The following is a 16,642-nucleotide window of genomic DNA, read 5'->3' as shown; positions in this document are numbered from 1 at the left end:
TGAGGGATGTTTGGAAGAATAAACTGAGAAGTTATTAAGACTGTGATGTTATTTATTTATTTTATTGCTATTTATGTGATAACGTGGCAAATATAGAAACAGTTTTCACATTAATAAGCAAAAAAAAAAAAATCATTGTTTTCTGTTGCCTAAGCTCATTTGCATTTGCTCCCCGGTACTTCATGATGAAGACTTGTTCAAGCTATTTTTAATACACGCAATTAGTGATGCAGAGTGGGAAGGTAAATGTTTTTTTGGATATTCATCCGAAGGCAAGGTAAATTCCCTAGTAATTGCGCACTTTACAAAAAAAAAAAAAAAAAAAAAAAAAAAAAAAAAAAAAAAAACAGAAACCATGAAATGAAAGATTAAAAATATAAAAATTAATGTATTATAATTTTTTTAATTAAAGGCTTAATGAAATCTTATCAAAATAACTGTCAGAATTTAGAATGAAGTATTCTAAAACTTAAATGGGATTTTTTTTTTTTTGTAACAAGTTAAGCTTTCATTTTTTTGTAGAATGGCTTTTTATATCTGAAATTTGGCTATCAACATTAAGTAAGGGTATCCAGCACATTTAATGTGAATATCATATTAGATTGCTGAGTTGTTTCACACAATAATTCTTTAAATATGTGATAAATATAATTTTTAGGCAAAAATTTATTGTTTTGTATATGGTTGGCTATATATACATAGTGGAATACATAGATAGGAATTAAAGTTGAGTATAAACTTTTGAAATAAATACCCGGATAAATACCCATTTTGGGTATATACCCAAGTATATACCCCTAAAAATAAATACCCGTGTATTTTCCATCTCTAATTCCATACAATAATAATTTTTCTGAGGTTTTCCGGCAGTCAATTGAAATCTTCAAATTAAAATTTTCATTATTTTTAATTGAGCACCACTAATTAACTTAGTATTGCATTATACTTCACTTACATGGCCGAATTCATCAATTCTAGAAAGTTTGTTTTGGAATTAGTATATTTTAAACTTGCATATTTTTAAAAATTACATTAAGACTTGCAAGTTTTTTGTCTTATTATTACTACTTTTCTCTTAGCACTTCTACTGTTTGTTAACTTACGAAGAAACAGTTTCTGCCGTACTACTTTTGCATACCGCTCCTTACCTTAGAGTAATAATTAGTTAATGGAGGGAGCTAGTCCAATCATTGGTTCCCAAGAGCTTAAGTCACGTGGCTCAATAAGGAACGTGGCTCAATAAGGAACGTTTTGGGTGAAAATAACGAAGGAAACCTTATTTCTTCCAATGCTGTTCTTTAAAATCTATCACGTGACTTGGGGTTTTTCCTTCACGAATGAAAGTCTTCAGATACGTCCCGAGCCAAAAAAAAAAAGTGCCGTATAAATATTCTTACTCGAAACCTTCAAAATTTAATCTCATAATATAGAAGTAGGAAGCCCAGTGACTTAGTGGCAGCTCCCCGGGTTTAGCGTCAACTCAGCTTTTTATCCCTTTAGTGGGTCGATAAAATGAGTACCAAACGTGCTTGGGAACTAAGCCCTGGGGGTTGCGTTCGACTGCTGGTTGACCAGATCAACTAACCGGAGCATCTACCTTGGCCCCTATGGGTTGTTACGCCACTGAGTTAGGAGTAGAGTTCATGAAGCTTATGCAATGAAACTAGTATCTAACATTTTTTGGAGTTTTTGTATTGTGTGTTTTATGCAACAAAAGGTAAGTTTATTGAAATTGAATTGCCCAAATATGTTTTAGCCGAATACTTCATAATTTTCTTACTTTGTACATTTGCTGTACAGACTACTGAATTGAAGTTTGGAGTAAATGCATTAAAAAAAAAAAAAAAAAAAAAAAAAAAAAAAAAAAAAAAGTCTTTCGCTTTTTTAATTTTCGCTTCGTAATCTGACCTTGTAGGGATGCCTTTAAAACAGATATCTTAGATAATATTTACTTCCCCTTTTTTAATTATAATGAAGTTTATTCATGAAAATTATTTTTATGAATGATGTCCTCTAAATCTTATCTTAGCGGAGTATTATAGCTGAAGTGTATGAGTTTTTCAAAGTAGGAAGGCTAAGTGTTGCCATCCTCATATCAGTTACTGTTTTCTTATATGTTAACGCTTTTCATATCTTTATCGTTTTTTTTTCTCTTTATCAAACAAGGCTGAAACGTTAAGCTTAGTTGTTTACAGTAGCTGTGGACACGAATGTTTTTTTTTAGTAAGTAAATGGGTTATTTGTATAACTATTCTGAATAATTGTGATAAAAGTTGTGCTGAAGTTATTTTTGCTTTTTTAGCCTATTGGGTTTTGAAATGCAAAATAGCTTTCGATTGGATACTAGATGAGCATGAACACTTCTGGTGGGGGGGGGGGGGGGTTACAGATGCATACATTAATTTGATGAGAACGATCTCCTTTCGGGGAATACTCTGTTATTTTGTTGCTGAAAAAATTATTTATTTTGAATTTTAGCCCTATTTTTATTAATAGCAATTATACTATTTTATTGTTACGATTTCATGTTTTACTAGTACTATTCAACATTATTGGACAAAATTATATACTCATTTTTTTAAAAAAATCATAATTTAACTCAGTTTAATGTTTCTTCATGAAAATAAGGATGAATAATAAAAGAAAATGAACCCAATATCAGTACAACTCGTCATTGAGTCGAAACATCAACGTAATTGAAACAATGCGTCACTCTTACTTCTTTTATCATTACATTGCATCTGGACTAAACTCAAAAGTAAAAAAACTTTACATTACGGCAAAATTTTCTTTGAATAAGTTCATTTAAAGCCAAACGATGTGATTGTTAGTTCTTTTATTTTTCAAGATTGACAAGCTTTAAAATCTCAATTTTAAATAAAAATTGAATGCACATGAAAATTGAATACATTTTCAGATTTTTCTCTCATAAATTCCCTTGGAGAATGGGGGGGGGGGGGGAATTATCAAAAGTTATCGTCATTTGTTTTTGTTTCAAATTATGTCAAAAGATAAAGTACGATTCAATTTTTATTTCAAAAACGATTTCTAAATTTAATAATTTGCTATTTTCACTACATACGATTTTTCTCTTGGAATTAGTCACATAAAACTCTTTTTAATGACTTATTTTATGAACAGATGATTTTGAGGTTTTGTATAATTTTAATGTGTTTTTTCTGTCCAGAAATATTGTTCTTCGTGCATTGAAATCCAAAAGATTTGTTGCCTCCAGATTCGACTCTTACAGAACAAGTGGGAAAAAAAGGTCTTGAAAGAAGTTCGAAAACCCTCAGGGCCAAATTATCACGTTGGTTAAATATTTCCGCAGAAAAAAAAATTACTGTTGAATACACTCTTTTGAAGAAACGATGGCTTAAAAAATTAAAAAGTTTTGGGTTTATAATTTTGTCTAGCATGTAAGTTTCCAGCTACATAAACCTGTGTACACCAGATATATTTATATATTTTCAAAAATTGTGAGCAATGTACATTAAATACATAATACTTAATTTAGTTATGAATTTGTTCTACAGCCAACAGAAAAAGTATACTTGTACACAATGACTATATACAGAGATATTGTGTTAGGATTTTTTTTTTTTTTTTTCAAAACATGAAAGTACTCCTTGGCATTTTTAAAATGAGTGAAATACATTCGAAAACGGTAAAGACCGTATAAGTGATTAATTTCATATTATATAAAAAAAGATACTTAACTTTCTATGGATGAAATGAATGATGGGGAGGAAAGGAAAAGATGCTTACTGTTTCGATTTTAAACATTTAAAGTCTTTGACATTTGGTAATTTAACGTAGCAGCAATTTAAGAATTCCACTTGTTTTTTACTTCCGTTTTCCGCGACGCGAGGTGGGGAAAATCTAAACTGCCGCCTCTGCTCATCTTCCTTTTTATATTGAGTTTCAGCCGGGGGGGGGGGGGACTTGTTATTTGGTTGGAATTGATAAGTTTTGAGTTGCCACTTCTGTGTCCAGCTGCGATTTATTAGTGATGGACATAATCGAGAACTTTTGCTAACCGATATCTCGGGGAATCTAGTACTGCTCATAGTCGAGTGATTGACAATCGAGATCTTTCGAAAACGAGAACTCTAGCGATTGATTATTTTGAATCGTAATCTCGGGATGTGGTAATCGAGAACTCGAGCTGTGGTAATCGAGAACTCGAGCTGTGGTAATCGAGAACTTGAGCTGTGGTAATCGAGAACTCGAACTGTGACAATCGAGAACTCGAACTGTGACAATCGAGAACTCGAACTGTGACAATCGAGAACTCGAACTGTGACAATCGAGAACTCGAGATGTGAGAATCGAGAACTCGAGATGTGAGAATCGAGAACTCGAGATGTGAGAATCGAGAACTCGAGATGTGAGAATCGAGAACTCGAGATGTGAGAATCGAGAACTCGAGATGTGAGAATCGAGAACTCGAGATGTGAGAATCGAGAACTCGAGATGTGAGAATCGAGAACTCGAGATGTGAGAATCGAGAACTCGAGATGTGAGAATCGAGAACTCTAGAGCTGATAATCGAGAACTCGTGATAATCGAGTTCTCCAGTGATCTTGAATAATCGAGTGATTTGATTATGATAATTCGATTATGCCCATCACTATTATCGAAATTGAATACATTATGTTTTCGTATTTTCAGATATGTGGTTCTCTAATGTCATTCGCCTCGGTCGTGGTATAAAGGTAGTGTTGTTTAATTGCTTTTTTGAAAAAAACTTTCCAGTTGGCGTCTTATCCCAAAACACACACTCTCGATCTTTTGTGGTCGAATGAGCGTAAAAAGGAAATTAATTATGCTAAAGGAATGGGGCCTCTCTTGAGATCTTTTTTTGGATCTACCAACTGCAGCAACAGAAAAAAAAAGTGATCAATGTCGCTCCAGACATTACTCTATTGTTGTAGTAGATATTTCAGTTTCCGTTCCCCATTCACACGCTAGCTTCAGAGCTCTGGACCATTTGTTTTACGCACTGTTGTCACATTGCAGAAAATTTGTGATGTTTTAATAGCTGGTTTCTACGTATTTCACATTCTTATGCTTGAATAAAAATGTTAAAATGTAATACCATTTGCATTACAAACCCTAATTTTTTAAAACTTATTTACGCCTCGACAGTTTGCTATTTTGTTTCTTAAAGTATTTAACACTTTATATTTTAAAACTTATTCATTCATAATATGTTTTAAAACGGCGTGTTCACTGGCTTAAGACCCAGACTTAACCAGCACGCACGGCGTGCTGGTTAAGTCTGGGAACCCATCTTGTTGTCTCAATTGTTGAGCAATTATTGCAGGCTCAGGAGACTGGAGAAAATTTACCTCCCCATCCGCCTTATATCTAAATTGCGGGAGTGAGGATAACTAGTAGTGCCATCTTTCGATTGTTAAGCTAATTATTGTTGTTTTGCTATGGATAATCAGGGTGGCCTACCCTAGGACTACTGCTACTAAGGGCAAAATAAGAGATTAAAAAATCATTTTCAAGAAAAGTATCATTTGGGGCTAGGGGGGTTGGAGAAAAAACGGGTTTCGGGCTAACAAGGAGCTTCATTGCTGTGAAAGCTGTGCAACGTGATCGTATGAATACTATAAAGACATCCGAAAAAGGCTTTTTTAAATCTCTTGTAATGATTTTCTTTTTTTGCAAATTAGTGCTTTGTTAATGTTGTTTCTTCTCTCTCTTTTCTTTTCTTTTTTTTTTTTTTTTGTCACAAACGTATTTCATGAAGTGCCAAAAATTGCGTTTCATTCCGCAGTATTGGGGTGGCAAATAGTTCACCTGTCGCTTTCAAACAAGAAACCATGAAGAACAAAAAAGTCATTTTCATTTTGGAGTGCACAAATATTGTTTTTTAACGTAAATGATTGGCAATGTAATTGAGAAAAAAATGTATTTTACTTCTAAAAACTGTGTAATGGATAAAAATAAGTGCGGACCAATGTATAATTTTTATTTTTAGCTCTTTGACCCAAGTTGGACTAATTAGGCCTTTTTTTTTTTTTGATAGGGGTAGAACAGAGATCAGCCAATTGGGTGTCCGGTGCCTCAGGGGGAACGGATCTGCTACTCTACAAAGGAGACGAAAATAAAAATGGTAATCATTTGTCACTTAGAAGTTAGTGATCTCGGTGCCCTCACATTTCACCTTCCTCCTTTCGTACCTAAAATAGGATTAACCAATCTGCTAGTGTCTTCCCATTTAACCTAAATACTGTCTAACCTTAAACGGATTTTCTCAGGTGCGGGATTTACGTCCCCGACTAGCCAGCACTGCATGTTTTTTTTTCCCCATCTCTTAATACTGTTGCATGGTGTGAAATATTTTAAAAGTATGATTACATGATTTTTTTTCTTGTAATATCTAAAAACGTAAATATATATGATGTAGTCAAAAGGAATTCTGGCTTTCACTTTTATGAAAATGAATAGTTAGTTTTGTGAAGGATCTACTTTCACTATTATGATATCTGTAAAGCGTTGAAACGTTTGAACCCTTAGCCACACTCAAATAAATTCGTAAAGAACTCCTTTAAAATCTTTAAACAGTTCCCTTCTCGGTTATTATTTCATACTGTACAATCACTATACTGACTGACGAAGTTAAATGATGCTTATACTACACTGTTTCAGTGCAATATAAATATATGTGGGAAAAAAAAAATGACTGAGCACCGAACACACCTTGGGATCTGTAACGGTCTTGACGAAAGAAAAGGTAGGTTGGAACCAATTTACATTACGTTTGCATTATTTTTACAATAAAAATCCAAATATTTCGGAGTTTATTCGCGTTCCCCCCCCCCAAGCCACAGCACTGATTTTAGATTTTTTACTGCAGACTAGTGAATAATGTCATTGATAGTACCCCCCCCCCCCTCTTCCAAGAGAAATATAAAATAGAGTTATAATGGCTGACCTGAAATTTGCCAAAATTTGCTTAGTTTTTTGTCTATTCTGCAACATTAGCACACGGCCTCGTTGGTGAACGTAAACTCGACGATAGTTGATGACAGCATGGTCAGTGTTGCCAGATTGGAGGAAATTTCCCCATTTTGGGGAAATCTGGTGCTCTCTGGAGAAATTTTGGGGAAATGGGTTTTGAGTGGAATTCTTTGGGGAAATTTTTTTTCCTTGGGGGAAAAAACCTCGGGGAAAAAAGATTTTTTTTCGTATTTAAATTCGCGTCAAGAAGTAGTGGGAACATTGTTTGTATTAAACAGGGTTGGGTTAGCTTTGCTCAACTTTATGGAATTCGCATTTCGCATTATGTGGAATATTATGCTATGGAATTCGCATTAATGTTCTGCGTGAGTAACTAGTTGATACGTGAAATAGGTAAAAATAAGTGTGATGAAGAGTGTTCTTGGATAAATATATACAAAAATCATAGTTTAAATGTACATACAGAAGCAGAGTCGTAAATGCGAGTAGAAAATATTTGGTTATTTCTTATCTCTCGGTCAGGCGCTTGTATTTATGACTAGAATACTTGTATTTATGACTATGCGACATACAGAAGCAGAGTCGTAAATGCGAGTAGAAAATATTTGGTTATTTCTTATCTCTCGGTCAGGCGCTTGTATTTATGACTAGTGGCACTCGCACGGCTTTGCCCGTAGTAAAAAATTAAAAGGTCTTTTGGTCCCCCTGTATATTTACAATTAATGCATGATGAATTTCTCGCCAATTGGCTTGCCCACGTTATGATTACTTGGTAATTTACTCGTCCATCTTATGATAATTTTGCTCGGGAAAATGTTCTTAAAATTGAAATAAAAAAAGAATAAAATCAAATTTTCAAAAAATCGCTTAAAGGTGCACACTCCCATGCTACAAACTGATTCTTTGCCAAATTTCATGAAAATCAGCCGAACGGTCTTGGCGCTATATGCGCGTTAGAGATCCTGACAAACAGAAAGAGATCAGAACAGAGAGATATCCAGACAGAGAGTCTTTCAGCTTTATTATTAGTAAAGATAAAGAAGACAAAAAAAAAAAAAAAAAAAAAAAAAAAAAGCGAAAATGTGAAGAAAAAAAAGTTGGGGAATTTGGCTATTTGGGGAAAAAAAATTATTCAAGAGACAAAAATATTAGAGGAAGTCGATTCATTTTATGAAAATAGTGGAAAAATAATTTTTGCATTTGGGGAATTTTTGGTAGAAAACATCGCTTTTTGGGGAAAAGTTGGAAGGGAATTGGGGAAATCTGGATTTGACCATCTGGCAACACTGAGCATGGTTTATCACAGCAGACTTTTCGTTTTAGTGCCTATAGTTTCGTGTAGCAATTTTTTCTCTATCTTAGTTGGTTTCTAAATATTTTATGATCGATCATTGGGTACCACATCGTTACGTATTCGTTCTGTCACCCACTTAAGCTATAAAGGGATGCGAGGAAGTTCGGCGAGTGTTACTTTTCATTGTCTCAAGACTACTGCACTTATCAGTGCTTCTTGCGATCATGCCTTCTTGGAAGCTAATCGGAAAGCTGTGAAGTGGCTTTAAATAGCAGGTTGCTTCCGTCCGCTTGCATGAAAGGGCAAATGCATTCTTTCAACTGTCATCGCCTTGCTTTTTTTTTTTTTTTAATGCTTGCGTCTGCTCAGCATCGAGGATGTCATGCTTCTGCGAAATATTTACCAACTATTGATATTCCTTATGCTTGCTGCCGTTTTTACCTTCTTCAGTATTTGCCAAAATATTTAGAAAAAGGTGGTGGATACGGGAACTTTTTTTAATCGACTTCTAAAAGGAGGCGGTTATCAGTTCATACCGTATGTATGTTTTTTTTTTGTTTGTCCACTCATAGCGTTTCACCTAGTGAACCGATTTTGATGATTCTTTTTTTAATGGATAGGGGATGGCTCAACTAAGGTCCCATTACTTTGTTTGACCCTATTTATTCTTTAGAAAAAAGTTATGGGCAAAAAACAGTAAATTTTATGCAATTTCCCTATTAAATGATTAAAATGATATTGTAGCGAAGTTCGCACTTATCATCCGTGGATAACGGTGGCTCAGTGGTAGAATTCTCGTCTCCCACACAAGCGACCCGGGTTCAAATCCCGACTAGGACAAAGTGAATTTTACTAAAATTTCGTTTCAACTGTTTCCCCTATTTTCTCGAATGTTCTATTAATTTCTGTATCTTTCCAAGTCTAGAAAGTTCCAGCACTTTCTCAAGTTGCATATAAGGAGATGTAACGTTCATTCGTGGTTCTGAAGAAAGATCTCGAATTGAGACCAATGAGTATTCGCTTCATTTAGCTTTCACATTGTCTTCGCTATCTTCATCTGCGCGACAGTATGAAACTCATTGTTATAAAAGTTTGGTGCCATATAACAGTAACATTAATAGTAATTGTAATGATAATTTTGAATAAAGGCTTTTATAAAGCAATACAGTGTTATAGAGCCGAACTTCTTACTAGGTAACTTCTTACTTTTACTGAAATATCTACATTTACACTAAAAAGAATGAAAAAAAAAATTTTTGTAAAGAAAATAGAACCGACTTCAAAATTGCTCTAAAAAGTGAAAAATAATTTTATTCTTTAGACACCATCGATAATACTTTTAAACATAATTTTTGAAGTTGGCACAAAAACGATAGATAAGATCATTCACAGCCATAACTCAACTATAAGTTTAACCAGGCCTAACTTCTTCACTACCACACACATTATGCATTGATAACAGCATATTTGAGTAACGATATAAATGTTTCGTTCCTAACTTTGGATGATTTTCTGAAAAAAAATATGAACGAAGCATCGATACTCTGGATTTTACTTTTTGTTTTTGTGCCAACTTCAAAAATTATCTTTAAAAGTATTATCGATGGTGTCTAAAGAATAAAATTATTTTTCACTTTTTAGAGCAATTTTGAAGTCGGTTCTATTTTCTTTTCAAAAATTTTTTATTCGAATTTCGGCATTTAAACGATTTGTAAGGTTTTGACCACTTTTAGCTCTGCAAGACATCAAGGGCGGATTCAGGGGAGGGTCAAAGGGTTAGCTGATCCCCCACCCCCCCTTGTAACAAGATTTATATTATGATTATTATTAAACTTCAAACTTTTAGATCCGAAAAAATAGTATCTGCATGGAATCGATATGAATCTTTTTTTTTTTTTCTTGGTTCTGTTCGATATTTCTTCTCAGCGCGTCATAATTCAAAGTATTGACTGGGTTCGTTTACTGGGCCTTTGCTATTTTTAATTTTTTCCTAATTTTCAAAAGAATAACCATTTCTAACGAGCTTTAAGTTTTTTCACAGCACTCTCAAGCCAACTCAAACCACATGTCGTTTGTCATTGTCTGAGCTTTTTTCAATTATTTAATAACTGTAATCTCTGTATTCAGAGCTTGGGAATGTGACTAGCCTGTCTACGTAAAGAAATATGAGTTTTGATAAAAATTTGAGGGAATATAATCTATGGCGCAGGTTGCGGCATTGAAAAATGTGGGGGGAAAGGTCTGACCGGGTTTCGATAGCATTTGGGGGGTGGGGGTGCTTGGGGGATGGGCACCCCTGCTTAACTGATACCATTTTACGTAAGAGGTGTAACGCTGATCATTAAAACTTGACCCCCCCCCCCTTACAAAAATTTCTGGATCCGCCCCTGCAAGACATACAGTAATAGGCACTCGGAAGTTTTTTCAATTCAATTTACAGCAGACCTTCAACTATCCGGCTCGTGATTATTCGGCTTCCGTTACTATTCGGATTCGTGAAAATGAAGAATGTTGGAAAACCTACCGTTTCTACATCTCGTCGTGCTAGGAGTAGGAGGAGGAGGAAAATTCGCTATAAAAACTGGAAAAAAAAAAAAAGGAAGGAATTGGGACGCACACACACACACGCGCGTTATTGCATAGCATCTAGGACAAGAAGGCAAAAGCAGAACTTAATCTATGAATGACTTAGGCTCAGAGTAAAAACTTAACATTTTTGACCCTTTTTGGTTGAAACTCTTCTTATTTTTGGAGTTCAAATAAAAACTTAATCATTTTCTTACATTAATCGTTTATCTTATGTGTTATTAGTTACATATGGGAAAGGGGTAGTATATGGAACCTCCTGTCCGACTGTTTTGTTATCTGGCTTATCCTAGGTCCAGGGGTCGAAGTGGTCCTATATATCCTATATTTCCTATATTTTCAAAAAAAGTATGAAAATCGTCCTATATTTCCTATATTTTTGGAAAATGTCCTATATTTCCTATATTCCTGTTTTTTATCCAATTTATTTCTTTAAAACAACAGTAAACAAACTATCTGACTTCGGATTTTTCGTCGAAAGTACGTGTGTAAACGAATTTCAAATTAAAAAACACAACTCACTAAATTCTGCAACAGGAAACTTCTCTCATTGGTCACAGCAATATGACGTCACTGTAGTGGGTGGAGTTTCGAGAACGAATTCTGAAGTTGGTTTTAGAATTTTGCGTTTGGCAACAGCAGTTTGTTTTGTTTTCCAGCGTGGTTTTTTTTTTTTTTGGTTTTGTTTTAGTGGGGTTTTTTTTTGGTTTTTTTTTTGGTTTTTGATTTCGCGGGTATATTTTTTTGTTCAGTGCATTTTCTGATCGGAATGTTATAATAGTCTTTTTGCAATCTTTTCTTTTTGTGGAATTTTATAGAACAAAAGATCTGTATGTTTATGCTACAAAGCATTGGTTATTTCCTGTTAGTTCTAAACACAAAGACTGTTTTTATTTATTTATAGAAGCTATGTTTGTGACACTTCTATCCCTGCAAAAATTGTGAGTTGCTGTGTAAATAAACAATACATTTCACTTTGTAGACAAAAAAAAAAAAAAGTACACTTTTTCAAAAATTATTCTTTCAACTACAGGAAAGTCATTTTAGGTGTAAGTTATAATTTTGTTTGAAGGTTTTTTTTAAACAAAATCATTGATAAGAATAAATAAATAATATGTAAGTATTATTTCTTTTTTCATAGCGAAACTATTCATATAATGTGTCCTATATTTGTCCTATATTTTTTGTGGAAAATGTCCTATATGTGACAAGTCGATCACTTCTACCCCTGTAGGTCGGATAGTCGAGAGCCTATTTATTTACCTTGATTTTGACTTTTCGATAAAATTCCATTTTCTAATCATGAGTTGAAGTATTCAATTTATATGAAAGATGTGAAAGAAAGTTTCATTTTTTAAAATCTTCTACCAGTCGTGATGAAATACGTTTTTTTAGTTTTCCCAAACCTTCGGATATAAGAAACTGAATCTCATAAATATTTGGAGAAAAATAAGTAGCATTGAGTTGTGGTGACGAAAGTTTAAAGACATACCGATCACATTTACACGAGCATTACTCATGATAATTACTTCCCTTGCTGAAGCTTCATCTTCGGGCATAGTTTAATTCGTCATCATTAGTGTAAGTTTAAAAACACCATAATTATAAGTTTTTTTGCTCCACGTCCGCTGTTTAGTGGCGCCCACACATGAACGTTACCATATTTATCGCCTCTTAGTTTACAAGTGGTTATTAATTTGCTCCTTTTCGTAAGAATTGGGCTAGTGGTTTGATGAAAATTTCTACAACTGCGTGTCAACTACCCGCTGGTGAGTCGCTCGTAAATTTTTGGTGGATCGAGTCTCTAAATGACTGTTTTGTTGCGGTGTTTATCTGCTATAGTTCTAAAATTATTTTTTAGTGAATTCCGATTGGAATTCAGAGTGATTTCGAATCTATTGGGTTTTGTACAAAATGTTAAGCATTTCTGGAGGGGGAAAAAATGAAAATTCGATTTTTTCAAAGTTTATTTATTTTTTCTTTTTTATGTGAACCTAATTCCATATTTTATTAGTAAACATGCTGCTTTAGTAGAATATATCAAGTGCTTCGGGAAATGAATTAAACAAACTAACAAAATATTTTTTACTCTGAAAAAAAAGTCCTATTTTCAAGAAATGGTCATCTAAATTTCAGTGAGCGAAGATTTTTTTCCCTTCAAAAAAGGTGATTCGTTTTTCGTTTTGTCAAGTATAATATCTTTGAAAAAATCTAATGTTTTGAGCTTCGTATAAGTGGGGCGCAAGTCTTAAATGTTTGCTCGTCATGCTCGACAGCTAGAGTAAGCAGTTTTGACTATAATAAGTGCTTACAAATGAATCTCTCACGGATCGTTTCAAGCATATGTGCTCTGCCAATAGCCAGTAAGTGCATTACCAATTCTACGCATTTTTATAAATGAAATACTTATACTCTTAGATACAGAGATTGAGTTATTTATTTTATATCTTAGCGTTTGTGAAGATATTAACATTGAAAATTTATCAGTAGTTTTTCTTAGCTTTTTAAACTCGAATCAGTAGTCGAGTATTGATGAGTTAGTTACTATGTTACATAATTATGAAATACCAGATGCAATTCATCAGCGAGAGATACCCATCCCCCAAGAGAGATGGCGCATCTCTCTAATACTACGGAGCGCTCCCTCCCCCTCTGAGATCGAACAAGATCCCTGAAAGAGAAAAATATTACTAAAAAGCAAAAAATTTAAGATAGGCAATCTACGCAGTGTGCCGCTGGATCTTAATGTCCAAGAAATAAGTCAACTGGTAATAGTCAAAAAGCCCAATGGCTCAGCGCCACGCAACAGGACCGGATTCTGTTCCCGGGCTGGGAATGGTTGGCTCAGCCGTTCAGCCCTTCAGTGGGTCGATAAAATAAGTACCAAGCTTACTTGGGAACCAAACACTTGGGATTCCGCGTTAGGCTGACCACCTTATCGGAACATCTGTCTTGAGGCCCAGAGCCCCAGGTCAGGAAAACAGAGTTAGGCGCTTTAGGCCTTGGCTCACAGGGTTTGGGTTTGATATTAGTCAAAACGCCGCCATCGTAGTATGAACTCTTTATCATGTCTCGTACTACCGTATTACCCCGCATTATCCGGCATGCCGGAAAAAAGCGAGGTTCACCAGCATGCCGGGAAATTTGATTTTACCGGCATGCCGGATAATTTGCGGTTTATTTTGCAACAAAACAAAAGTAAATTTCCCTATTCAGTTCCAATCAGAAAGCAAACCTCTGTAAGGAAAAAAATAAATAAATCCCGAAAGAGTAACCTTTTTTCAAAAAAATATGTATTGCCTATAATATGTGCTTGTTATTTATAGTAGGTCATTATAAATGGATTTAATTATATGCCAATAAAGTAATCAATTCAGAAGCAATCATCGTCACTGCGATTTGTTTATAATTTTTTAAAATAAATTTTAAGTTCCTTTCAGAGAGGTAAGTTTATTTTTTAACTATTGAATAGCTATGGTAAATTCTTTAGCGGGCAGTAAATTACTGCTTAAATACTTGCTTACTTAGTTTTAATTTAATTTTTATAAAATTATTCGTTATGAAACAATATTTTTCTTGTTAAAATAACAAATGACATTGAAGTAAATATTTTTACAAAATTAAAACGTTTATTAATACTAATAAGATATGCATAGAAATTATATTCATTTTTATTCTGAACATATATCTTTTACGGTATTATTTTTTTTCCTAACCTCGATTTTTCCATCGTGCCGGAAAGGACCAGGCAAGTGTTATTGAAAATCTGGTGACCCCCGAATTTTGCGGCATGACGGATAACGCGGGGTAATACGGTATGTCATATTACTCATGATATTAATTATGTTGTTGCTGACCCATCGTACTTACGCATTATCTGACGCATCATCGTAATAGCCCAGTCAATGAAGGTAAAAAAAATAGTCACACCTAATTTAGGAAAAGCTGAAGTTTTGCAGGATGTTAGCAGACCAAATATACACTAAAAAAAAACAAAGTCCCGACCCCCACCCCTCTTGCTTTCCTTTCCGCCTCCTCCGAAACATTGCAAGAGCAGTGCTATGATTATAATATTTCGTGTCGCATTTAATTAAGAGAAAGCTGCATTTTTACAGGATATTAGTGCTTAAAGTGTACACTAAAAAAAAAAAACCACACAAAGTCCCGACCCCCACTCCTCTTGCTTCCTCTCCCACCCCTTCTGAAACATTGCAAGAGCAGTACTCTGATTATACGTTTTTCGTGTCGCAAATAATAAGGGGAAAGCTGTTGTTTTTGCAAGATGTTAGTACTTAAACTATACACTAAAAAAACAAAGTCCTCCCCTCTTTCTCCCCCCCCCCAACCCTTTTGAAACATTGCAAGCGCAGTACTATGATTATACGCTTACAGCTCAAAAATGAATGATGTTACCGAGGAGTTCCTTTCTTTATTTCATTCCTAACAATATTATAAACCAGTGGTGCCCAATCTACGGCACGCGAGACACATCCAGCCCGCGAAGCTGATCCGTACGGCCCGTTGTTTTAAAATGTCACAACACGAAGAGTGCGATTAATGATAATGTTACAAATTAGGAGCCAAATATTTAGAAATAAGTTTCTGAAAAACAGGTTGCATTTAACAAAATAAGCATCAAGTAATGATAACAATAATTATTGATTTGCAATTTTCTTTCCTTTTCCGTGTTTTCCCATTTCATTTAGAAACGAGTAAAATATTCTGAAATTTTATATGTGCTCTAGCCCGTGCGCAAGAACGATTTTAGTATGATCTGCAGCTCTCGTGAAGAAAATGTTGGGGACCACTCTTATGATCAAACTATATTACATACACTTTTTATGTAGATAGCTCAGTTTCACCACTTTAATAACTTAATCATATACAGAAAACTCACTACAAAAAGTAACTTCAACAAATTATAGTTTTTTATCTATACGTCTTGGGAAGAAATGTTTGGACGAAATTTATAGGTAATAATATAATGATAGTCATTTAGTTGAAATGGAACAACAATATAATGACGTTCACTTTGTTTTACTACCATAATGCAATGTTTTGTCACAAAAGTTTATAGTTCGTTTGTGTCGCCGATAGTAGTCTACAAAATCAGGGGCGTAGCTAAGGGGGGGGTTTTGGGGACAAAACCCCCCCCGAAAAGTTAGTCTCAAAAAAAAAGAGAAAAAGAAGAGAGAAGAGAAAGGAAAAAATTCCAAGCGATTACACACACACACACACACACACACACATATATATATATATATATATATATATATATATATATATATATATATATATATATATATATATATATATATATATAGATAGATAGATATATATAAAAGAAGTAAACCCCCCCCCGAAAGTCGGGTCTAGCTACGCCACTGTACAAAATAATGTCAATGTTTGACTAACTATTTAAGTCTTGCATTAAGTAAATCAGGAATAGTATATTTCAACTGATTATTTCCTCGCAGCGGATATATACGGGGTCATCTTCTAATATTTCGTTGGTTTGGCCCGAAAATATTGTTACAGTGGTTTCCACTACAGTGTCCATACATTGACGTGCAATCGAACTAAGCTTTGTGACAGATACAGTTTGTAACTCATAATGTTTTACAATTGCAAGATATTAGTTGGAGAAGTTCATTTAGAGCAGAGCTAATCGCCATGAGCTTAGGAATCAATCTGTTGCTTGAAGTATGTTGACAACTCGACTCTTTTGGGGGAAGTTTAAAACCTAACTAAGTTTGAATCTGGTGGTAAACCCTAAAAAGATGT

General features: G+C 34.3%; 1 protein-coding gene across 1 annotated transcript in view; it reads left to right on the top strand.

The window, feature by feature from the left end:
• LOC129235146 (uncharacterized) overlaps positions 1 to 16,642 on the top strand; it is a 169,186-nt gene that overhangs the window by 27,749 nt on the left and 124,795 nt on the right. Inside the window, exon 2 of the mRNA XM_054868837.1 lies at positions 6,044 to 6,130. Coding sequence (XP_054724812.1) covers positions 6,044 to 6,130 — 87 coding nt within the window. The remainder of the gene's footprint in view (positions 1 to 6,043; positions 6,131 to 16,642) is intronic.

The sequence above is a fragment of the Uloborus diversus genome, chromosome 2 (assembly GCF_026930045.1).
Source record: "Uloborus diversus isolate 005 chromosome 2, Udiv.v.3.1, whole genome shotgun sequence".
In the NCBI taxonomy this organism is placed as follows: Eukaryota; Metazoa; Arthropoda; class Arachnida; order Araneae; family Uloboridae; genus Uloborus; species Uloborus diversus.
Note: the sequence above shows the minus strand (reverse complement) of the source record. Positions and strands in the feature narration are given on the sequence as shown.